The sequence below is a fragment of the Protopterus annectens genome, chromosome 4.part1 (genome assembly GCF_019279795.1).
Source record: "Protopterus annectens isolate FY-2018-M chromosome 4.part1, PAN1.0, whole genome shotgun sequence".
Classification (NCBI taxonomy): Eukaryota; Metazoa; Chordata; order Ceratodontiformes; family Protopteridae; genus Protopterus; species Protopterus annectens.
The window spans coordinates 382,597,803-382,624,447 of record NC_056734.1 but is presented as its reverse complement, the minus strand read 5'-3'; the positions used below and the strand labels follow the sequence as shown (position 1 = coordinate 382,624,447).

General features: G+C 40.3%; 1 protein-coding gene across 1 annotated transcript in view; it reads left to right on the top strand.

Annotated features, from left to right (window-relative positions):
- PPFIA4 (PTPRF interacting protein alpha 4) overlaps positions 1-26,645 on the top strand; it is a 1,641,692-nt gene that overhangs the window by 279,353 nt on the left and 1,335,694 nt on the right. The window contains exon 2 of the mRNA XM_044070202.1: positions 2,007-3,114. Within this exon, the coding sequence (XP_043926137.1) occupies positions 2,866-3,114 (249 nt within the window). The 5' untranslated portion in view covers positions 2,007-2,865. The remainder of the gene's footprint in view (positions 1-2,006; positions 3,115-26,645) is intronic.

Below are 26,645 nucleotides of genomic sequence, written 5' to 3'. Positions count from 1 at the left end.
TTTAAGGTAGAGGTGTGATTACATCAAGGATCAGCTCTGAGCTCTTTCTTATTTGCAATGGTGATGGACAGGTTGACAGACGAGATCAGTCAGGAGCCCCCGTGGACTATAATGTTTGCCGATGACATTGTGCTCTGTAGTGAGAGTAGGGAGCAGGTTGAGGAGAACCTGAAGTGGAGGAGATATGCTGTAGAGAGGAGAGGAATGAAGGTCAGCAGGATAAAGACAAAATATATGTGTGTGAATTGGAAAGATGATACAGGAATGGTGATGATGCAGGGAGTAGAGTTGGCGAAGGTTTATGAATTTAAATACTTGGGATCAACAGTTCAGAGTAATGGTGAGTGTGGAAGAGAGGTGAAGAAGAAAGTACAGTCAGGCTGGAGTGGGTGGAGAAGAGTGTCAGGAGTAATTTGTGGCAGACGGGTACCAGTAAGAGTGAAAGGGAAGGCCTACAAGAGGGTAGTGAGACCAGCTATGTTATATGGGTTGAAGATGGTGGCATTGACAAAAAGGCAGGAGTCAGAGCTGGAGGTGGCAGAGTTAAAGATGTTAAGATTTGCATTGGGTGTGACAAGGATGGACAGGATTAGGAATTAGTATATTAGAGGGTCAGCTCAGCTTGGACAGTTTGGAGACAAAGCCAGAGAGGCTGAGGAGGGATGCTGGCTATATTGGTAGAAGGATGTTAAATATAGAGCTGCCAGGTAAGAGGAAAAGAGGAAGGCCTAAGATAAGGTTGATGGATGTGGTGAGAGAGGCCATGCAGGTGGTTGGTGTGACAGAACAAGAGGACAGAAAGAAATGGAAACAGATGATCTGCTGTGTCGAGCCCTAACGGGAACAGCGAAAAGACGAAGATGTAATACCTGTGCCTAATGAGTTATCATAGCCATATTTTGTATTAATTCTGACATTTTTCTTTCTGTAATCCAGCAAAATGAAAAAAATAAACAGATGCAAGAAAAAGTCACACATTTACCACTTCATTCTCATCTATATGCACAAACACTCCATCCTTTCAGGTTTGCCCACTGGAAAAAATACAGTATCTGAGATAGTGGTATTTGGAAGTTCATATTTATATTTAGTGGGCTGCAACTAAAAAAGGGGAAATGTGAGGTCCATAGTTGCTATGTACTAATTGATTAAAATATGCAGGAATGTTCCACTTGAAGGTGAAAAATAATTAATTTTCATTTGCAGAATAATTTTTCTAATGTGAACAGAAATGTGTCCCATCTGAAGAGGAAAACACCGGGATTTTGCCAAACTTAAAGATGCTGAGTATAAATAAAAGGAAACATCATAAATGTGTGTTTCAGAGAATGTATCTTTCCATCTTAACATTTTAATAGGTTGTGTTTGAAGTGTCTGGTTTAACCACAGAAACATAAAATGACTAGGTGCTTCACGGATCTACTTCTATAACTTTGTTACCTTGAGATTTGTGCTATTTTGTGTCTGTGAGAATGGGCAGTACATTACAAAATAGTTCACTGTGTTCTGTGTATTGTTTGACTGCCATCCATTTTCTGGTTTTATAACTGGGTCTGACATTTGATGTAACACTTGTCTTATGAAATTTCCATCTGAGAAGTCATTTGTCCTTGCAGGGACTGCTTGTTTGGTATTCATCCCTGGCTTCACCTGCTAAAATTTCCTGTACCTGATGAGTTTTATTGTGACGTATGCTCTGATTTTACTTTTTATATCTGAACTTATGTGCAGTGTTCTTTTGACGTGTGATGAAACAAATGCATTAATCTTCACTTACGTTCAGATTCTAGGTGTTAGGACAGCACAAGACATTTCAAATTGCATTTGAGATTTTAGAATCTCTTTTTTGTGCAGAAGGTTTGTGTGTCTCTAGAAAGTTGCATTTTGCATCATAGTGACAGCTTTTAGCATATAGAGTGAGAGAAATGCCTGCCCTATAGACAACTGATTAGAAAATATCATACTTAATTTACAAAACAGTCACTATTTTCTGTTTTTCCCCACAGGGCAAGTGCTCATAAATGGAACATATTTGATGAAAATGCCAGCATCTCTCAGTCATCATGAAACAATGTCAAGGTGCCACTCTTTTTTACAGTCACCCTAAAAAGTCAGTCGGTTCATGGATGTCTTTGCCTTGTAAAGTTAATGGAATATGAAATTTATCCAGTAGAAGGTTTTGTGCACTTTTTAGGTCTCCGTAAACATAAGAAGGTGTTTAGAATACTGTATAAAATGGCTTAACTAGCCTTTGCTGTATACTTCAGCAGATTATGAAGAAAGGAAAAATCTAGATGTTTGGGTGTGAAATACACGTCAGATGTTTCTCCCAAAGCCTGATTAACCATGCTTCCTTTACGTACGGATTGTTTACATGCTCATGGAAATGATGCACAGCCTGGTGTATTATTGAACTATTTTTAATGTTCTCGGTACCAAGGAATTCATTATTTTTTATCTGGCAGAATACTGGTATTTGGAACAAATTCCTTTAAGTAATTATAATGCTTATATTAGTTTTACTGCAACGTACTTAAGATCCGATATGTGACTGAACTGTGAAATTATCCACTGAGCAAATTTTGTACAAATAAAGGAGAAATGAAAAGTGAAGTGTCATGTAAGAGATGGCACTACAGAATGAGTGCATTCTAAAACATCTGTATCATGTCAGCGTTAACAATGACTAGAAATCTGTCCGTGGACCATTTTAGTGAATTAGTGGACAGATATCTGTGGAGTTCAAGGCTGACCAATAAACACGGCCCAGGATTAAGTGAAGAATGCTGAAATACATTGGAAACTGAAATACTGTCTGCCTGTGATTTTACAGTTTTTGTGAAATTTACCAAAGATTGTTTAAGCATGATGTGTGAGGTAATGCCCACAATCAATGAAGGGGACCCTCTGGGGTCCCAGCGAGGGTCTCAGGCTGGTGCTGATCAGGACGCTAATTTTGAACAGTTAATGGTAAATATGCTTGATGAGAGAGACAAGTTACTGGAGAGGCTGCGAGAGAGCCAGGATGCTCTGGTACAGTCGCAAGGAAAACTTCAGGAGGTAATCCATGAGCGAGATCAGCTTGAGCGACAACTGAACTCTGCACTGCCACAGGTAAGCACATCTCTGCTAGAGATAAACATCGTACTGCTGCAGACACTGAAATGTCACAGGCAAAAATACATTCCTACAGGTAGACAGGGAAATGCCAGAGGTAAACAGTGCCTTGCACTGTTTGAAATACTACAGATAATCAGTGCATTGCTATAGACAGACAATGAAATGCCACATTTAAATAGTACCTTGTCATCGGTGGGCAGTGAAATGCCACAGATAAACAAGATACTGCTACAGGTAGCTGGCAACAATGCCATAGGTTTACAGCACTGCTACAGGTAGCTGGCAACAATGCCATAGGTTTACAGCACTGCTACAGGTAGATGGCAAAAATGCCATAGGTTTACAGCACTGCTACAGGCAGATGGCAAAAACGCCATAGGTTTACAGCACTGCTACAGGTAGATGGCAAAAACGCCATAGGTTTACAGCACTGCTACAGGTAGATGGCAAAAACGCTATAGGTTTACAGGACTGCTACAGGTAGACGGCAAAAACACCATAGGTTTACAGCACTGCTACAGGTACCCTGTAAACAACAAAGGTAAACACTGTTCTTTAACAAATAATGCACTGTCACACGTTGTCAGTGAACTGACACAGATAAACACTGCACTGCTGCAAGTAAGCAGTTCATTGACATAGGCAGGCATAGTCTTGCTGTAGATTACACTGTAGAGAACACTGGTTATGTTCCTGCACTAACCCTGGCTAACATCCTACATCTCAACAACATTGTAAATTTACTGTCTTGCATTTTTCAGTATCCCTTACTGCCCTTGCTAAGCTCATTCGAAGTATTCTAGTTTAATACTATTTTTAATGAATGCTCTCTATTGCTACTATGTGGGGGGCGGGGGGAGAAAAAAAAAAAAAACATTTTTTAATCTTTGCTTACTTAAACTCCTACCACTTTCTAATTTAGTTTTTTGCATGTATCTTTACTGTTACCCCTTTGTATATCTTATACTATAGTTTTATATTTTATATTTTGTATTTTGCATTTTTGTATTTTTTTCTATTCCATATGTCTTTGGAGCTTTTCTCCCCGGGCCTCTACTGAAAATGGACATGTATCCAGCTAGACTAGCCTGGTCAACAAATGTAAAATAAATAAATAAAATAAAATAAATAAAATAGATTAACAGCTCAGTGTCACAGGTAAACACTGCACTGCCCTGGCTCAGTTAAGGATTGAATTGCAATATTTATTCCTATGCTGTAAGCTATAGAAATTTCACAAAAACATTTTATATATACACATATTTTTTATGTGTTATTTTTGTCCTGTTGACTGCTGACCATTAAGCCTCCCTCCAAATGGACATGACCTATTCCTCCTCCTGGGGACCCCCCCCATTAATCATGCAGTCATGAATACATCTTGTGTCCTTGCTGATATCCTTGTTATAGAAGGCCTAAACTCACTCATGGGTGGAGACATGGACAGTAAATCTTAGGTCACTTGGGCCATAGTCAGGGCATTACCCCACTACACTGCCAGTGCTGGCTGCTTCTTGATTTTTTTGTGCTGTGATCAGATGAAAGGCTTACATGTTCTTCGTGTTTCACTGTTGCAGTCATTACATTTCGGTTGCAGGTAGCCCTCAGTTGGCCTGATTAACAAAGTCTTGGGTCCTGCGTCGGTTGCTGTATCTTCTTCCATGATGTCAGGTTGTCAGTGGTATAAAACATGCAGCTGACGTCATTACATCAGTATTTCTCGCCATATGGTGCCCGAAGCAGAAGCAGTTTGCAAGTGCCGGTCGGCAGACTCCTGAAATTTTCATTTTCGAGTTTCAGAGCTGGAGTCTTCAACTAAAAGCTAAGTACCCCATTGGGGAAACTTTTTCTTGCTCTAAACCTATGTCAGTAAAAGGAAATAATTGCATTTCTTGTGGAAAACAAATACCTCATAAAGATTTTCATTCATACTGTTTTCCTTGCCTAGGCCTTGACCACGACGTACCTCCCTGTCGGTTTTGTGCCTTATTTAAACCGCGAACTATCCATCGTCGGTATATTTGTGCTTCTAAATTTTTTGGTGCTCAGTTCAATTATCCTGATATGTCTTCAGTAAGCCATCCGACTACCGACATTCTGAAGAAACGCAAAGGTAAAGACAGAGACAGGCCGCCCAGTTCGCCGGTACTCAGTGAGGCGCTTTCGCTGCCCCTGATACTTGCTACTTCAGATTCACAGGCCTGTACTAAGACCCATTCAGAGTCCGGTATGCTGCGAGATGCTTCAACTGTGGAACCTGTGGATTTTTCTACCTTGGATGAGTCCGGAGCCACTGTGTAGGCACCGGCTTCTGAGGGTGTATTCAGGCCTATTGACTTGCATATTAAACCGGCGCCATCTTCTTCTTCAAGGCCTGAAACTCAAACCATGCCTAGAAAACTGATGCCCAGACTGCATGATCAGGCCTCTATGCCTAAAGAACAAATGATAAGAATGACTGAAGACCTTATTACTTTAATCAGGGGAAGCCAACCTTCCCCCTCTAAGAGTCCAAGGACTGAGTTTGCTTATGATACTTCTGACCAGGATTCTGAAATTTCTGTTTCCTCTGATGACCAGGATTTACCTGGATTCTGATGCTGAGAACTCTATTCCTTCTGCCTACCTCCAAAGCAGTGGGCAGAGGCCCAAAAGCAAGTACTCTCTCTCTTGAGCATAGGGGCTATTCAATTGGTACCAGAAGAGAAAAAGGGACAAGGTATCTACTCAAGATTTTTCCTGGTACACAGAAAAGACAATTCATGGCGTCCTCTCCTGGACCTGCTTACTCTAAACACCTTTTTGGTGATTCCAAAATTCAAGATGCTGACTCTTCACCAGTTGCTTCCTATGCTAAGCAAAGATGCCTGGTTGGCAACAGTAAATTTAAAGGAGGCATACCTGCACATCCCAATCAGGGAATCTTGCAGAAGATACCTATGCTTCAAAGCAGGCTACATGCACTATCAGTTCTCTGCACTGCCCTTTGGCTTATCTACTGCTCCCAGGGTATTCACAAAGTGCCTAGCTGCAGTCATTGCATTTTGCAGGCAAAGAAATATTCAAATATACCAATACCTAGACGATTGTCTAATTCAGGCAGAAATCCAGGACATACTTTTGAATCATTTGACTTTTGCACAGAGGGTGCTACCTTGTCTGGGGTACACCATAAACGAAAATAAATCACACCTGGTACCCTGTCAACAAATTCTACTCCTGGGAGCAAGCTTGAATACAACTCCCAGATGGCTTTCCTCACGCCAGAGAAACAAATTCACTTGACAACCTACTTCAAACAAGTGGTCACAAAAACTCTGCTATCTGCAAGGCAAATACTACAAGCCTTGGGGTTCATAGCCTCCTGCATTCTTCTAATTCCATATGCAAGACTGCATATGAAGAAACTACAATGGTATCTAAAAAGCCTATGGTGTCAACATTCTCAGGATCTAGAAGCAATGATTCCTATCATTCCTTGTCTACACCTAGAGTTCCTTTGGTGGTCTGAGGCCTATCACCAAAACAAGGGTCTACGATTCACACTACCCCCTGCCGCCCAAAACATAACAACAGATGTATCAGACTATGTATGGGGGGGGGCGCACTTGGCAGGGAAGTGCATTCAGGGTAAATGGAACCCAATTCAAATGCACCTTCACATCAATCATAAAGAAATGTTAGCTGTACAGAATGCTCTGACAGACTTCAAGGACCACATTCTTCCAGGACAATTAATGGTAAAGATGGACAACACCACTATTATGTGGTACATAAACAAGCAGGGAGGTACACATTCTTACCCCCTCTGCAGACTAGCCATGGCATCGTGGAACACAGCCTTGAGCTACCAAGTACATCTACAAACTCAATTCCTGCCAGGAAAATTAAATACACTGGCAGATGGACTTAGCAGAACCCTCATGGACCCACACAAGTGGAAACCGGAACCAAGGATTTTCAACATGTTGACAAGCAAATGGGGGAGCCCAGATATAGACCTGTTTGCCACCCCCCAAAAATATCAAATGGAAAAATTTTGTGCAAGGACTCCCTACAGACAAGCTTGGAAAGTGGATGCTCTGTCCTTCAGCCTTTCCTCCTGTGCCTCTGCTCTCCAAAGTACTACTAAAGATCAAACAAGACAAACCAAGGATGATTTTGATTGCACCAGCCTGGCCACGCCAACACTGGTACCTCCTCCTGCGCAGTGTGTCACTGTTGGCCCCATGGCACCTGCCTCAGACTCCTACCCTGCTGTCTCAGCAGGAGAACCAGATTCTGCACCCTCAGCTTCAAACACTGAATCTAGTAACCTGGCTAATTACCTAAGCTCTCCTTTACCATCCCTCGGTAAAACAGTGATGGATGTCATTTTAGAGGCAAGGAGGCCTAGTACTAGAAAATCTTATGCTGAAAAATGGAAAAGATTCTGTGCCTGGAACCAATCTCAAGGGATGAGCACAGCAGTGTCCAGTTTACCTCAGATTTTACAATATTTAACTGAGATGCTTCACAAGGGCCTGTCTTTTTCCTCAATAAAAATTCATGCCTCAACAATTTCAGCTCATTATAACACAGAACCTCCCCTCTTCTCTCTTCCACTGCTCAAGCAGTTCCTCAGAGGGGCCAAAAATTTAAGACCACCCAGGAGAGCTCCAACTCCAGCCTGGGACCTTAACTTTGTATTGGAGAAACTCACCCTTCCTCCTTTTGAGCCAGCTGCTACTGCAGATTTAAAATTCCTTTCTTGGAAAACAGCTTCCTTTTAGCCATCACTTCCGCAAGAAGGGTATCTGAATTACAGGCCCTTGTGGCAGTGGAGCCTTTCATCATCTTTCATGCAGACAGGGTGTCCCTCAGGACCAATCCCTCTTTCATGCCAAAGGTGGTATCCACTGTGGCCTTTAATCAGTCCTTTAATTTGCCTACCTTCTTTCCTAATCCACTGAACAAAGAGGAACAGATACTGCACTCCTTAGATGTGCACAGACAACTTAGATTCTACTTGGACAGGTCTAAACCTCAAAGGAAATCTGAACAACTGCTGGTGGCATTTGCTGCAGGGACAGAAGGGAAGGCTATTTCAAAGCGAACCATCTCCAAGTGGATAGTCCATTGCATTCACTTCTGCTATAAGCACCATGGAAAACCTATCCCACAGGGGATCATATCCCACTCAACCAGGGCTGCATCTACCTCCATGTCCTTTCTCAGAGGCTTACCTACCAGGGACATCCTAGAAGCTGCTACCTGGAGTTCTGTACATACTTTCACCAAGCATTACCATTTGCCAATTTTCTCTAAATCCAGAGCTGGCTTTGCCACTGCAGTTTTGCAGGGCCTTATAGCTGGTCCTAATGCTATCTAAATTCTTCCTCCCATCCTTAGCTTTGGGAATCTACCCAAATGTAATGACTGCAACAATGAAACATGAAGAACATAGTACAGTTGTGTACACTTACCATAAATGTAGATGTTCAAGTGTCTTCACTGTTGCAGTCCTGGTTACCCTCCCTCCAGCCCCCTGACTTCGTTTGGCTATACCTCTTCTCTCCTTTTCAATGCTTAAAAGCTTTTTGGTGTATTTGCTTTTTTGTTTGAGGTATAACCTTGTATATTTATAGATTTAATTGCTTCCCATTAGGGGGGCACCTGACATCTGGGGTAAGAAAAACTGATGTAATGACGTCGGCTGCATGTTTTATACCCCTGACGACCTGACGTCATGGAAGAAGAGACAGCAACCGATGCTGGACACAAGACTTTGTTAATCAGGCTGGCTGAGGGCTACCTGCAAGTAGATAACCCAAATGTAATGACTGCAACAGTGCATACACTCGAACATGTACATTTATGGTAAGTGTACACAACTGTACTTTTTGCACTGTAGTTTTAATTTAACGTATATGCAAGGTTTTCTAGTAGTCACATTTTGTCGGTCATTTTTTAAAATTTTTTGTTGAATAAAAATAATAATATTCATTAGCACAATATGATTATTTTTCAGGATATATTTCATACATATTAAAGTGGAATATGTTATGATTTGTTATATAGAATTACATTATTCTATGGCTTTTCTTTAACATACTTTCCTAATTCAGGTTTAAGGTTTACTGTGTGTCACTGAAGCTTTTTTTGCCATAGGTGTTAGCCTAAAATGTGTGCCAGCAGGTGTCTGATGCACATATTCTGTCATTAACGTTTTTGGATGAAACCCCATTTAGTAGTGAAATTAGAGTACTGCTGTTTGCTAAATCCTGAGATTTCATCAGCGTTTCAGCATGAATACGTTGTTGACTTGTTGATTTGTTTACACTTTAGTGAACTCGTATTAAGTCAGCTGTAGCTATTTGATGCTTTTCATTTTGTTCAGTCTTGAGCAGCCGTATGTAAAGTAAGGGAGTCCCCCACATAAATAATTGTTTTGTGTTTTATTACTGTGCATTTTTATTTTTTTCATTGATTAATAGGTTGTTTATACATTCTGTTGAGAGCTTTTAAATTTATTTTGCTGTGGATTGCATCATTAAGGTTGGAGAAGTGTTGGTGTGTTACTTAAGGTTGCACTGGGAGTACATCAGTTTATTTATAGGGTTTGCTGTGTACTTCGTGACAGGTTTTTTTATTGTCTTATGGCTAGTTTCATTAAGTACTGTCTCAGGATTTACAATATTTGTTTATGGATTTTGACCAGAGTTTTTGTAAGAAAAAGGGAATTAGTTTTGGAGGTTTAAAATATGGATAAGTTTTGGACATTATGGGTTATTTCCCAGTTCATTTGTTTGTTGGTTTCACTTTTGTATTTGTGTTGGACAGGTTATTTTGTTGTGCTTTGGTGATGACAGTGGAAAGTAATTTGTTTTGTACATAAATATTTTTGTACTTTTGCTAACAGTAGTGTTTTTTGAGGAAACGTTTTGTGGTTGTTTCTGTTCCATCTTTTTTTTTTGTGATATGGTGTGTTTAGACTGTATACAATTATAGGTGGAACCATAGATCCTAGTGGGGCATCCTATGAGGTTGCATGGTGGTATATGGCTTTGCTCCATGCTTGTTTGAGTTATTTGTTGTATTTTGGCAATATGGTATATTCAGCTGGTCTGAGGGATCTTTTTTGGGAGATTAAATCCTAGTGCAGTCATATAATATTTTCATTAAAAATTTGAAACATTGCTGAAGGATTGTTCAGTGGCACGTGCATCACTTTTTACTATAGTAAATCTATTTGACAGTGTTGCATTCACAGCACTGAATATAGAAGATTATGATTATCTGATTCTAACCAAATTATTACTAATTCAAAATATAAATGCCAAGAAATTCACCTTGGGAGCAAGAGTGGTAACAAACATAAAAGAAGTTTATCGAGTCCTTTTATTCTTAAGAAGTCTGACTCTGAGGGGATGGACTATACAGAAACTGAAAATGGGAACAGTTTTTCAATGGCTGACACAAACAGTGACACTTTACAACTGCTTCCTAAAAAAGGTAGTGTTACCCCTTTAGCAAGACCAAAAGAGAAGGTTGAAAGACATATGGATGTCCTACAAATTCTGCAACAACCAGACGGCCCAAAAAATTGCAACAAGTACCAGACTTAACACACAATATTTCTACATATAAATTAGCTACTGATGAGATAAATTTGTTAAATAACATTTTGAATTTTATATTCCCAAGTTCTGTTACAGGAATTCATTTTATGACAGATTTAAAAGCTTTCAGTCATAATGTATTATAATGCTGCAAAGCTGCCTACAAGGGGCATGTATAATAGTTTATAAGCAGCACAATAACTGCTAGGATTGATGCATTCTGTTAACTCATTTGCAGCTACAGAGCAAGTCGGGATGGGTTCTGTTGGTGGGGGAAAAGCTGGATCATAGTGAAATGGGGCCCTAGGCAGGGTAATACACCAAGCACCCCTACCATACCGCTATCCCATTATTTGTCGGTCTCCCCTCTATTACCATAGAGCACTGCTCAGAAATTTCAGTGTATATTCTATTGTCTTCTTTATTTTTACAATAATTATAGAGATTTGGATTTAATTTAAAACATCTATTTCAAAATTTACAGCAAAAAATGTGTACAGCTATTTGTTAAGCATACCAAAAAACTCTCACATTAAAAACAGACTTAACATAAGCCTTGACTGAATAGACTACATTGATCCTGTTAAGCCCACAGCATATGAAAGGCAGACTGCACACACACAGACACACACACACACACACACACACACACACACACACACACACCACACACACAGTGGTAGTTCATAGGTTGGTACTAGGCTATCGGCCCTAGGGCCTATACAAGCCTAGCCATAACAATTCCCTGGCTATTTCTTCCCACAATATTTACTTCCCTGGACCCCTGTCTAGCAGGGTGACTGACGTGATCCCTGGGGTGAATTTCCTATCTCCCATCCAATCGTCAAGGGTCCTTCTGAAGAGGGCTAAAGAGGTTCTCTGCTTGACATGTATGGGCAGTCTCTGGGTCAGGAACCTATCCTTCCAGCATGTTTTGTTCATTGTGATGACAAGGTTTAGATCCCTGGAGCATGTGGCTCTGAGAGATTGGGATTTCTTTAAGTGTAGCATGTCCAACAGCTCTGAATTTGACATGGCCTTGTATGTTAAGCAGAAATCGCCTCTGAGTAGACGATATGCGACAGAGTATAGCTGGAGTTTTTTTAGATGGTCAGCATAGGGCATCTGCTTTAGGCCTGTGATTTCTTTAGTGAGGTATTTCTGCGGCCTTTCCAGTTATTGCAGATGTCTTGAGAGGTACATACCAAATGGGGCGTTGTATTCTATAATGGGTCTAATGAGGGATGAGTACAATGGGACAATGACCTCCTTTTTTCTGGATGAAAAGCCCTTAGTGATGAGGTGTGCCACATAGAAGGATTTACTGACTGTTGTGGCGATGTGGTTATTGAAGGTGAGACCACTGTCCACCTGTGTCCCTAAGTCTCTTATCACATTTTCGGTGTTTATTGTACTGCCACCTATGTGGTAATTCACGGGTACATGTTTTTTTTTCAAAGGGGATAACTGTACATTTCTTGGCATTGAGCTTGAGCCCATGGCTCTGGCACCAAGCAGCTGTTTCTGAAAGGCCCTTTTGTAGAATATCCACATCATTTGGGGATTCAGTAATGACTCCCAGTTTGCAGTCATCTGCGAACTTTGGAACTTTGTTAGCCAGAGTACCTTAGTGTTGGCCTGTACTTCAGAGAAGTAGATGCCAAACAAGAGCAGTCCCAGGACTAAACCCTGAGGTACTCCACTTGTCACTTGCCTGGAACTGGATTTGGAGTCGGCTACTTTTACAGTGTAGGTTCTGTCAGTAAGCCAGTTGGCAACCAATCGAGTGACATAGGGATTAATGCCCAGCTTAGTTTCCAGAATGGGGGATGGTGTCAAAGGCCTTGCTGAGGTCCAGATAGGCTGTGTGGACTGCCTTACCCTTGTCGACAGCTCTGAAGACTGATTCAAAGAAGTCATTCAGGTTCAGGAGGACAGATCAGCCCTTCACAAACCCAAACTGGGTGGGGTCCAGTGTTTGAAGGTTGCCAATGTCTTTGTTTATAAGTTCCATGATAATATGTTCCATGGCCTTGCAGATCAGGCTCGTCAGACTGATGGGGTGGTAGTACCCAGGATCCAAGGTGGATTCCCCCTTGTGGAGTGGGATAACTGTAGCTGTGCGCCACTCAGTGCACACGAAGCCTGAGGTGAGCCTATGATTAAACATGACACTTAGGTGAAATGCCAGTTCATTTTGTAGTCCATGTAGTACACAGCCCGGGATGTCATCTGGTCCCATGGATGCTGTATTCTTAGCTCTGGAGAGTGCGGTTTTTACCTGTGTGGCTGTTATTACCAGAATTTGGCAATCTTTCAGTATTGAGATGGGCCCTTTAGGAGCAGATCTGAGCATTGCCATTTAGATTCTTGATTTAGATATAGAATGCCTTGTGGTTGTCTTTGGAATCTTGGCAATTTTATTTTCGTAACTAGCTTTGGAGGATTTTATGAGGGATCTCAGCTTCTTACTGAGGCTGGTAAGGGAGTTTTTTGCATCCTGGGATTTTCCTCTTTTCTGCAACAGTTTCTTCCTTTTGTTGTAAAGTTTGTTTATGGCAGTGGACCACCAGATTGGCTTCCTTTTTTTGGAGGAGAGCATCTTGGTTCTATTTGGGATGGCACGATTCATGCACGAGTGGATGTGCTCGTACAGTGCCTTAGTGTAGGATTCAGCAGTCGAACTTTCAGTTCCTGTCTGCATGGGTGTCATGAAGTTTGTCACTTTTGACTTGAGTAGCATGAAGTTGGCTTTGGAGAAGTTTTTTTACAGAGGTTTCGTTACTGGGGGGGGGGTGTGGATGTCAAGGGTGATTAACTTATGGTCAGACCTGACCAATGAGGGGGTGACCATAGGTGTGGAGCATCGATTACCCATGTTGGTATTGATCAGGTCTAGGATATTGCAGCCCCTGGTGGGACTATGGATTAGTTGATCCAGGGCATTGGAATTTATGAATTCCAAGAACCGTTGGGCAAATGTGTTGGTACACGAATAGTTTTCCCAGTTAATGGCAGGGTAGTTGAAATCACCCAGTATTAGGGTGTTTGGTTGTATCTTAATATTTTCCAGTATGTTTAGAAAGGTGTAGTTAGAATCTTGAGGCATGGTGGGGGATCTGTAGCAAGCTACAGTTTGGATTGCAGTCTTACCTAGTGTTAGTTGCACCTGGAGAATTTTACAATGTAAAATGTAGTTTAATTGTGGCACTAAATTTGTGGTATTCATTGCCATGTTTAAGCCACTTGAGACAAAATACTGTATAAATTAAACAAGTAAGGTAAAAAGGCTGCTTTGCTTATCTAATTTGAAGTATTTCCTTCTGAACAATGAAAATGTGACTCACCACCAGGCAATTGTTGAGCCTGCCAGCACACTGGAAACTGACACCTTATTAACTGAGTGCTGGCAGATGCGGATGAGGTATGTTGTATTCGTTTAATGATAGTGAGATATTGCATTCGCCAGCAGAGCTTAAGTGGCCCGCAACAAACCTAATTACTGGTATGTTGTACTTATTTAAAGATCATGGCATTTATTCAGACTTCAGAAAATAAACTGTTGCATTTGCTTATTACAGGCATGATGCCAGTTGCAGTACAATAAAGTTGTAAAACACAAACCTTTTTAACATAACATCAGAATAAATCACACCAGCTTATAACAATATTTATATTATTCTGCAAATCGATCACAATTTGTCTTGCTTGCCGTACTTTATTATACAATCTGCCTGTCCACAGCTTCCAAATGATGCACATACCCTGTGATTATTTTAGCTAACTGACATGCTCCATCCATCCATATAACATGTTTTGAAATTTCCATCATTTTTTTTTTATATTTTCTTTCAGTTTTCCGCATGTTTTTCACCATTTCACACACTAAGAAATCAAGTGGTCATGTTACTTCCACCAGTGTACACAAACAAGTTTAACTGTGGCTCTTTCTTTTCTTTCTCACATCAGTTTATATTCCATCTGGCTCTTCATTCACTATTTTAAATTAACAAGTCTCCAAAAACCACATACTTTACTATTCATATCAATTCTTTTGTTCTTCCCATCCATTTACTAAACAAAAATTCTGTTTTACCTCTGTGCACCTTATTTCCTTTTACATTTTTGAGAAATTCTCTTTCCATTTCTTAATTCTGCTGTACACAAACATTCCTCTCCTTACCTCCTCCTTTTAGTTTGCCCATCTTTCCCACATTAATCTGTATTTTTCTTCTGTAAGTTCTCCCAACGTCTTTTATTCTTCATTTTCAGTTGTTACCTTAAAAAGCAGCCACAAAAGTGATTAGTAAATTGAATCATTACATATCCACCATTATGTTTTCTCAGATACCTCTTTTATGGGGTTAAATATGCACCACAACAAAACTGTAAAAAATTTAAAAAATTATTCTAAGATAACTAGTGCTTTGACTAGGCTGTACATCTGCACTTTTGTTTCCTGGTTCTGTCAAAACTGTTTTGTTCTGCATTACTGTCTTTTCTAAAGTCATTTTATAACAATTCCATTATTTTACTGTTTATTTCTACTTCAGTATGATTTCAGACACTTCACTGTCCTTTATTACCGCCAATTTAGCTGCTTGAGATTTACCTGTTTATGGATACTCTTGACATATTGGACTGAGAACTGTTTCTCCTTCTCCTGCAGGAAGCTGCTGCATAGGGTAACTGTGTGGATTCAGATCTGCTGTATTTAAAAAGAGCAAAGTGCTTCTGTGGGTATTGTCAGTTTTTCCCTTTTTATAAAGTGACAAGTAATTGCTGCAGCAGAATTGTACATTTCTTTGTTTTCCATAAAGTGAATGGATTAGTGAGTATGCTGTATTGCAGATTAAAAAAAATTCTTTGTGCATTTCTGTCATAAAAATGTTATGCTCCTTAAAATGCCTGCATTTAGCTTGTCAGGTGCATGAGTCTCCTAGACTCTGTGAAAGTGAACCTTAACTAAAGCCACTCGAAAGATCCTAAGCCTCCCTTTGGCTCACATGAGTACTTTGAGACCCCATGCAATAAATAAGTAAAAAAAATAAATAAGCAAAACATGCACTTGGTATATATTAGGATTAATGTCGGATTTTTAATTAACAGAGCCTTTGTGCATCTGGGAATTCAGATGCAGTTGACTTATACAAATACAAAATAATTGCTTAAGGTTTGATTTAATTTTTTTTCTTTATGACTTATTAATATTGAAAATACTGAAACACAAAGAATCAGACTTTATCAACCATCGTATTTTGCCTGATCCTGTAACAGGAACAGCATCACTGTTTTTAGATGTGCACTTTGCGGCTAGCTTGAGCCTCATGTGAAAGGCATTGGTCTCCCTAGGGAGACTGACTTCATTATTTGAAGGATGCTAAGCTACTGGAGTAGCAGTCTTGTCTGATTCCATGTTCCATTTTGGCTGTGTACTGTCTTTTTGTTATAAAGTAGTACAGCTTCAGGGTGCTCCCCATGTAACCTTCATCTGACAGAAAGACAAAACTGAGTGTCTTTCTTGCCTGTTTCATTGTACTTCATACTACATGTTGTCTCTTTGTCAAAAAAAAAGTTCCAAAACAATGAAGCAGTATATATTTGGCAGGCTTAGTCACTAAAGTTGCAGTCTTACTTGTTCCAGAATGTTCTGTTTTGCCTTTATTCTGGCACCATGTTTTTCCCTTATTTTTTGAATTGCTTCTTTGACAGTAGGTAGATACCAAGTCCCTTAGTGTCTTTGTCATTACTGTGACACCGGAGGTGTCCATGTAATTATTTTCATGGCACTGATAGGTGACCTTTCCATCCCTCCCAAGGGTTAAAACACTTGAGAAGGTAACAGCCATCAGCTTCTTTAAGAATTGTTTTATTAATGTTTTATCATAAGCAAATTTGTTTTTACATCAGAAATACAGGAATGAGGTAAGAAAGTTACATATGTTTATATTATACAAGACATGAGGAGAAATGAGCGCTCATGCAAAACAAATGTTGTAGCTTAATTATCGGTAATACAGTAATCCCCCCGTGCCGCAGCTGATCGCAACTGTACTCCTGTGAAGAGAATTTTAGCACAGCATAGGAGCTGCAGCGATTAAAATAAATCAGTTGTCATACCAAAATATAAATAAGCTGACACTAAAATATAGCTTTCTATTTATACTCCAGGCTTTGTTCAAGATTTGCAGTCAGCTGTTACATTAGAGAAAGCTATTTTGTTTTTAAATAGTTTTTTCAGCCTCCTTTTTATCTGGAAATATTTGAGACGTCACTCTTGTATACAGTTTAAGCAGGTATGCAAAAATTGCTACATATAGCAATTTCGGCATTAAATGCTTTTTCCTGGTCAACAAATGTTAAATAAAATAAAAATAAAAATAAAAATAAAAAAAAGTACCAAATCAGGACTTAAAAAGATTAAAGCTTTTTTCAGCCTGTTTGACTAAGCCCTGGTGATATACAGTTAAAAGCTTCTTGAAGCTATTTATTCATTTTAATACCACAGCTTGAAACACATTTCTTCAGTGTCAGTGGGACATACAAAATACTAGGGTGATAGGAACAACAAACCTGATAGACGCATACAAATATTTTAATAACATCAGTTTTAGAAAACGTTAAGTCCAGTTCCTTGATCCTCTTAAATAGCCCTACAGTGTGAACCTTCCCAGACCAGAAATACTTTTTTATGCTTTTCTAGGCTCCACTGAAACTGTAAAGATCATTCAGCCTCTATTCTGCAGGATTCTTTCATCCTCACGACTTCTTTCACCCAAGAACACTGGGCGTGGAAGGTGAAAACTGGGATGTTATTCTGTGGTGGGTCTGTAGATATTACTTCTGTTAGGAACCCAGGCAGGTGAACGAAACAAACCGGTATGAACAAACAAACAGCTGCTGCAGCACCAGTAGGAAATAACACGTAGAGCCAGCAATCGTGATAACCAAGGTTTATTCCAAACATGCAGAACCAGCAATCATGATAACCAAGGTTTATTCCAAGCACGCAGAGCCAGCAGTCGTGATAACTAAGGTTTATTCCAAACACATAGAGCCAGCAATCGTGATAACCAAGGTTTATTCCAAACATGCAGAGCCAGCAGTCGTGATAACCAAGGTTTATTCCAAACATGCAGAGCCAGCAATCGTGATAACCAAGGTTTATTCCAAACACGCAGAGCCAGCAGTCGTGATAACCAAGGTTTATTCCAAACACGCAGAGCCAGCAGTCGTGATAACCAAGGTTTATTTCAAACACACAGAGCCAGCAATCATGATAACCAAGGTTTATTCCAAACATGCAGAGCCAGCAATCATGATAACCAAGGTTTATTTCAAACACACAGAGCCAGCAACCATGATAACCAAGGTTTATTCCAAACATGCAGAGCCAGCAGTCGTGATAACCAAGGTTTATTCCAAACACGCAGAGCCAGCAGTCGGGATAACCAAGGTTTATTCCAAACACGCAGAGCCAGCAGTCGTGATAACCAAGGTTTATTTCAAACACACAGAGCCAGCAATCATGGTAACCAAGGTTTATTCCAAACATGCAGAGCCAGCAATCGTGATAACCAAGGTTTATTTCAAACACACAGAGCCAGCAATCATGATAACCAAGGTTTATTCCAAACATGCAGAGACCAAGGTTTATTCCAAACACGCAGAGCCAGCAGTCGTGATAACCAAGGTTTATTCCAAACACGCAGAGCCAGCAGTCGTGATAACCAAGGTTTATTTCAAACACACAGAGCCAGCAATCATGATAACCAAGGTTTATTCCAAACATGCAGAGCAGCAATCGTGATAACCAAGGTTTATTCCAAACACGCAGAGCCAGCAATCGTGATAACCAAGGTTTATTTCAAACACACAGAGCCAGCAATCATGATAACCAAGGTTTATTCCAAACATCAGAGCCAGCAATCGTGATAACCAAGGTTTATTCCAAACACACAGAGCCAGCAGTCGTGATAACCAAGGTTTATTCCAAACATGCAGAGCCAGCAGTCGTGATAACCAAGGTTTATTTCAAACACACAGAGCCAGCAATCATGATAACCAAGGTTTATTCCAAACATGCAGAGCCAGCAATCATGATAACCAAGGTTTATTCCAAACACGCAGAGCCAGCAATCATGATAACCAAGGTTTATTCCAAACACGCAGAGCCAGCAGTCGTGATAACCAAGGTTTATTTCAAACACACAGAGCCAGCAATCATGATAACCAAGGTTTATTCCAAACATGCAGAGCCAGCAATCGTGATAACCAAGGTTTATTCCAAACACGCAGAGCCAGCAGTCGTGATAACCAAGGTTTATTCCAAACATGTAGAGCCAGCAATCGTGATAACCAAGGTTTATTCCAGACACGCAGAGCCAGCAGTCATGATAACCAAGGTTTATTTCAAACACACAGAGCCAGCAATCATGATAACCAAGGTCTATTTCAAACATGCAGAGCCAGCAATCGTGATAACCAATGTTTATTCCAAACATGCAGAGCCAGCAATTGTGATAACCAAGGTTTATTCCAAACTTGAGTGCTTTTGTTCTTACTAGTTGCAGAACTTCATCAGAACATATAATGCTTAACTCTTCCAAGTAACCAAGTGTAGCTACAAAGTGAGCTCTGTCATTATTAAGTTATAGCCCAGGTTTTTACAAATCGTTTGTTATATTTATTATATACTCTGCTTCAGTAACCCTTCGGATGTTGTCCTTCCAGTCACTGGGTGTGCCATTCTGTCCTCCAGGTGTTGGTAGCACTGATGCCTGTCTTGCAGGGATATGACAAAGCTGTCAACCCCCTTCATTCCCTTGCACCCTAGTGAGAGACTTATGTCTTAGGACCACCTGTGCCATGACAGTTTATCTCCCAGCCTCTTTACCTGGGTGGCATTACTAGACTGATGAATCCCTTTCACCTTCTCCACTGTCTTCATCAAGTTTTTCTCTTCATGCCCAAATTTCAAAATGGGGCTTGTAGTATTCTGAGTCAGAGCCTTTTCCCAAGTGGACCAGAAAATGCGTGTGTGTGACACTCCATATCGATTGCCTAAGTGATTCATCTGTAGAAGAGATGGACATCAGAAAACTGAAAAAGCTCCCTGCCATTCCACCAAGAAGCCCAGATTTTGGAAATTCTTGCAATTCGTGGCCTGTAGAACCCATTTTCCCCAAAGACAGCAGGAGTTTTTTATTTACCTCAGTTCAACTGATGGGCTGTTCTTGATAAAATATCTGCAAAGATGCCATCAAAACTGCGTGAGAAAACCATATATGCTAGCTGCATTCTGTGAGAAAATGGACTAGATTTTCCGGTCTCCGGAAGACTCTCTGGTGTAGGTAGAAATTCCAAAGTCAGATGCGAGTATTCCAATGGCAGCCTGCAGGCTCCTAACCCACATAGGATAGTTGTCCATCTCAAAGACAAAGACCCCAAGCCATGGACAGATTTGAGAAGAATGTATTTCCTTTTGTCTTCCTGTGTACTGTGTGGTCTTTCTGTTGTGGTCCTGCCATGACCATATTTATCGTGGGAAACTGTAAGATAGCCACTGTTACAGAACAGGAGATATTTACTTGCTCTTTGTAGTCTGATCACCAACGGAATAACTGCTGTAATGCATTTCATTGGGGAGATCTCTGCTTCTGGGCATTTTAGGGGACATATCAATTCATGTCACTACTTTAGTCAGTTTTAACTTTTGTTAAAGTTATTTCCCCTGATTTCTGAACTCAAGATCTGTGGGTATGTACAATAAACAACAGTATCCTTTTGCAGACATTTAAAGGAGAGTGCCTTGTAGTATGACTGTAGTGCTGAAAGGCATTTTTAGCTGTCCTTATTCACAAGTTCCGACCCTCCACACATACACGTTTATGTACAGTGACATTATAGTCACTGGCACATATTTGCAGCCTTCTGGCACCAGAACATTTGTTCACCTCCAGCAGGTATTCGCATTAAACGCACATTAATGGCAGACTGTTGAAAGAACCATCACATCCTGTCTTTAGAAATTCTGTGACAGTCACCAGTTTTTCAGTTTCCATCATCCAGCCACCTCTTGCTTCAAGAGACACGATCTCTCTTTGCACCAAAAGACCATTTTTAAACATTTTTTTTTACATTTTGACTGTAACATTGTATGGCAACATCTGTAGGACTACCCACCTTCTAAACTCTGCCAAGGACATTACTAAGTTCTGTTAGTTTTTGTTATTCCTCAGTTATACTGTAAAAAATCACACTATTGGGTGCATGTTAAAAATATATATTGTACTATATTTGTGTGAATGTGTTGTGTATCACAACAGTGTTGTGAAATAAAATAGTTATGAACTTGTGTTAATTTATGAGTAGTCAAATTTTTTAACTTTTTTCACAGTCATTTTTAGTGGATATAAATACATCATGGAAAAAATTCTAACAAGCACAATGTAGTCAATAAAAATATAGTAAATTGAAAGACATTGTCCATGTGGACATATAACTGGGATAATTTTCAGTACCTTGAATTCAAGAGTTTCTTTTTACATATTTAAATGATCAACAAGGACATAGGCAACCTTCAGACACTGGACTCAGTCCAGTTTGGCTTTGCCAAGGGATGTCCTATTAAGCGTGATGGACTTTGAGAAGGTCACCAATGCAATATATGAGAGGTAACTGGTGCACATCACCAACCTGGACCCAGCCAAGGCATTTGATACAATACCCCATGTGGGTATTGTTGACAACCTCACAAAACATGACATAAACCCCTACATGCTATCGCTGCACCACCGCAGCTTAAAGTGTAGTGTTCCAAAAAATCACAGATGCACAGGTGAAAACAGCCCTTTCAAAAGCCAAAAACACAGCGTCAATGGGACCAGATGGTGTCCCAGGCTGCATCTTGCACGAACTACAGAACGAACTAACCCCCCACCTAAACACGCTGTTCAACCTCAGCCTCTCCACAGGCTACGTGCCCAATAGAATGGAGCACAGCAATGGTTATTCCTGTCAACAAAGGAGGGGCCACAACTGACCCTGTTAACTATTGCCCTATAAGCTTGACTAGCCTGGTCTGCAAGGCTATGGAGCGCATCATCATGGAACTCATTAACAAAGACATTGGGAACCTCCAAACACTTGACCCAACCTAGTTCGGCTTTGTTAAGGGCAGATCATGCCTACTAAACCTGGTTGACTTCTTCGAGACAGTCACCAAGGCCATAGACGAGGGAAAGGTGGTTCACACAGCCTACCTTGACCTTGCCAAGGCCTTTGACACCATTCCCCACTCGGGTATTACAGAAAACTCACCAGCCTGAACATAAACCCCTACGTCACGAGATGGGTTGTCAACTGGCTTACAGACAGAACTCACACGGTAAGAATAGCAGGCTCCAGGTCCGACTGTAAACCAGTCACAAGTGGTGTCCCACAAGGCTCAGTCCTGGGACCCCTACTGTTCGGCATATACTTCTCAGAAGTACAGGCAAACACAAGGGGACTATGGCTAACCAAGTTCGCCGATGACTGCAAACTGCGAGTCATAAGTGACTCTCCAGCTGACATGGACATCCTCCAAAAGGGCGTTACTGAGACAAACACCTGGTGTCAAATTCATGGCCTCAAGCTAAATGCCAAAAAATGCATAGTCATGCCGTTTGGGAAAAACAAAACACCCACGAATTACCACATAGGTGGCAGCCCCCTTAATACAGAAGAGGTAATACGAGATCTGGGGACCCAGGTAGATAGTAATCTTTCCTTTGACAATCATATTGCCAAAGCGGTTAGGAAATCCTTCTATGTGGCCCATCTAATTACTAAAGGGTTCGCATTTAGAAATAAAGAGGTTATAGTGCCCCTCTACTGGTCATTCATTATTCCCATCATTGAGTACAATGCCCCATTTGGGATGTACCTCACAAGACACTTCCAACAGCTGGAAAGACCACAAAAGTACCTTACCAAGATGATTACTAGCCTCAAGCATATGCCCTATGCAGCCCGACTGAAAAAACTCCAGCTGTACTAAGTGGCATAGCGCTTACTCAGAGGTGATCTCTGCCTGACTTACAAAGCCATGTCCAACTCAGAATTGATGGACATGCTCCACCTAAAGAAATCCAAGTCACTGCGAGCTACGTGCTTTAGTGAGCTAAACCTCACTACAACAATAAATAGAACATGCTGGAGGGATAGATTCCTGTCACAGAGACTCCCCATGCTTTGGAACAAAATTCCAAACTACATCAGGCAGAGCCCCTCACTAACACTCTTCAAGAGAAACCTTGAAGAGTGGATGGGTAACAGAAAATGCACCCCTGGGATCACTTCATTGGCTCTGCTTGACAGAGGATCAGTTAATTAGTCAATGGGGCGGCGAAAGCCGACACACTCTGGCTAGGCTTATAAATGCCCTCGGGCAGATAGCCTAGTACTTACCTATGAACCTACCGATGAACATAACTCACTGGACTGCCAGTTGGCTCACAGACAGGATTGGTGATACCACCTCCACTAAGAGACCGGTCACCACTGTGGGACCACAGGGCTCTGTGCTGGAACTGCTCCCATTTGGCATCTTTTCTTGGTAGTAAAGGCTAGTGTCACGGATGTTTGTCTGACTATGGTCACAGAAGACTGCATATTTGAAGCTATCACAGATTCCTGCTATGGCACAAGCATCTCATAAGCAGGCATAACACAAACAAATGACTGGTGCCAAAGTCACGGACTTAAACTCAATGCCAAGAAATGCATTTTAATGCCTTTTGGAAAAACTGCTACCCAGACTAATTACTCCATCGATAAAATATATGACATGGTAGTCAGGGATCTGGGAATATATGTAGATGGTAATCTGGCCTTTTTTCCAACATTTGGCAAAGTTAGTAAGAAAATCATGCTATGTCACCCAACTTAGAAGTAAAGGCATAGCATCCAGGTCCAAGGACATCATAGTGCCATTTTATTTGGCCGTTATCAGACCCATCATTGAGTATAATGCTCCCTTCAGCATGTACCTGAACAGACATTTGCAACTGCTGGAATGTTCGCAAAGGTTCCTTACCAGAAGAATCCAGGGTATAAACACATTGTCCTATATGGATCGGCTTAAAGCCCTCTCTCTATACTCTGTCTCCTACAGGTTACTGACAGGTGATCTGTGCCTGCCATACAGGGCATCTTGGATCCAGTTCTGATGGACCTTTTGTGCATCCATAAAATGAACAGCAACAGAACCACTAAATCCAAGGGTTTAAGTTTTGTTTGTGACATAAATAAGACATGTTGGTGAGAGATTTGTATCTTAGGGGACTCCTTTGCTCTGGAACAGGCTCCCCATCCATGTGAAACAGAGCCCATCCCTAACCCTATTTAAGTGTAATCTGGACTAATGGGAAGGAAATTGGAAACTTACCCCTGGTGTGGCCCCTATGCCTCTGATAGACAGCGGCAGACAGTAATGCCCAAAATAACATATGCTCCATAACCTCTAGAAACTTCTTAAGTAAAACACCCCCTCCTAGTAAACACCCATGATACACAGGAACACAGTTGAGTTGGGTTGTGAGGCTAGGCTTTTAAAGGCCCTGGCAGTCATTAGCTTAGTATATACCTATGTACCTATAAAGCATTTTGTGTAACTGAACTCTGTTATTTCACTTCACAACATTTTCTTACCACAATTACAGCAAAAATATTATATTTGTAAAAGGTTCAAATAGTTTGTAGCTTTTTTCAATCTTTGACATTAATAATTCACCCGAAGTAAGCTGTAATTATAGTCAAAGGCAGGCTATACTGTGTATTAGGCATATCAAATAATAAGTGTTTAATTTAAAGCAAAGACACATTAAATTTAAACAACTTCATTCATCACAATTTATGGAGCATATTGTTTTAAATCTGTTTAGTGTTTAGTGTTCATTACCACTTGTGTCGTTAGTAATGAAAGAAAGACTGAATATATCACTTAGGCAACTATATCTGTGCTGCCCTGAGTTTCACTGTTCTGTAGCAAGAATTATGTATTACTGGCATCTGTCATTATATCTTGGGATCTGATTATTATATCATACCTCAATAAGCCTTCTTACCCTGACATCTGATTATTTTCTAGAACCAATATCTAGTCATATTACCTAGACCTCCAATTACTGTGCAAAACCTAAACAGCCAAACTTTTCATGAGATGTGATTACTGCACAGTATCTGGGTGGCGATCTGACACACACAGTATCTGGCTTGTTTGGGGTGACTACAAGTGCTTGCATGCTAGTAGCTCAAGGCACAGCAAGTGCTCTACCTACCACGAGCCCGATCTCCCATAACTATGTAGCCTTCTCTACACCTGACCCTTTAAAACTGTAGAGGCCTGTTAGGCCCCTAACTCTAACCCTAAAACTTCCCTCCTGCTCCTTGATCCTAAATTCTCTTCCTGATCGCTGCCCTAATCTACATTCCCACCCCCGCTGCTTACCTGAACTCTGTTAAACAGAGTTTGTGCACGAGCAGGCTTTGGAACAGTAGTCTTTGAGTGCTTGGGACTTGAGTACTTGTAAAACTGGCTTACCTGTATTATTCTGATATCCATTTATTATACTGTACATGCTTATCAGATAATAACCTGCATTCTATGTTTTTTATTTATTTTTTTTTTTGAACGTTTGGGTTTATTAAATCTAAAACCATTGTAAATATGTTCAATAATACTAATTGCCAACATTTGGAGTTGTGTGGATTGTGTTTTTGATGATTGCAGAAGCCTGTTCCACACTTTAGTAAGAGCAGTATGTTGACTTCATTGGCTTTACATTTTATGTTTTACTGCAGACTAAATAAGGTCTAAAGCAATCAAAACAACATTTTTCTGTCTAAATTGGAGTATTTAATTTGTCATTTGTGTAACGTTTTGGATGCATGTATCTGTACAAATAAAAATTAAGAAAATGTAATTTCCTTGCTCTTTGATTGTGTCTGGATATTGGATAGTTACTGACATTTCAGTACCAGGTACGTCAACACAATAATCTTGTACTGTATTGCTATTTTGTTGATTTGAGCTACTACAGTTTTTCAGTATTTTTTTAGTGAAAGTACTTGATATTTATTTATTCTAACTACTGCTAACTAGGTTAGTAGACTGTTTCAGGGACCCGTTTCTTGACCTGGGCTGTATGGGCAAGGATAATACATCATATAAATATGTGGGGAATTTAGTGTATTTTGTGATTCTGTCATGGGTGTACTACTGCTTGCATTGTTGCTTTACTTTAGAGAAGTACTGCAGTCCGTGGGACCTTATGCAGCTTCTGATTTCTTTCATTAACTGGTGAGAATAGTGCATGCGGTGGTCCTGCTTTGTTGATTATAGAAGGCTATATTAGAAGGCAGTTATGCATGAAACTTTTATAAATAGAGGTTTCCCGCTGTGCTGTTATTGAACAGATTTGAATAATATTTTTGGATGATAGCAGCATCTTATTGTGATGCTCTGAGAGTAATATGTGTTTCAGTTTCATGAGTCTCATTAGAGTGCTTTCCCGTTTTGTATATATTAAGAGAAAAATAGGTAGGGCAAAGAGCAAAACCACCAAGTAGTCATTACTGATTCTTTTTTAGTTTTATCAAGAAATGGACTGCAGTTATAGCAACTCATCTAAATATGTTATTTGAGTATGAACAGGCTCATATTTCGCTAAAAATGTCTTTGGATTCAGTTATGAAAAGAACTGCAGCAGTCAGCTACTGTAGCTTTAATGTGGAATGGTATTATATTATTATTATTATTATCATTATCATCATAATATTACTGTTGTGTGTGTGTGTGTGTGTGTGTGTGTGTGTATGGGTGTACTTTGCCACCGTTGCCTGACAATCATCTGAACCCATCTCAAGCACCCCTCAAAT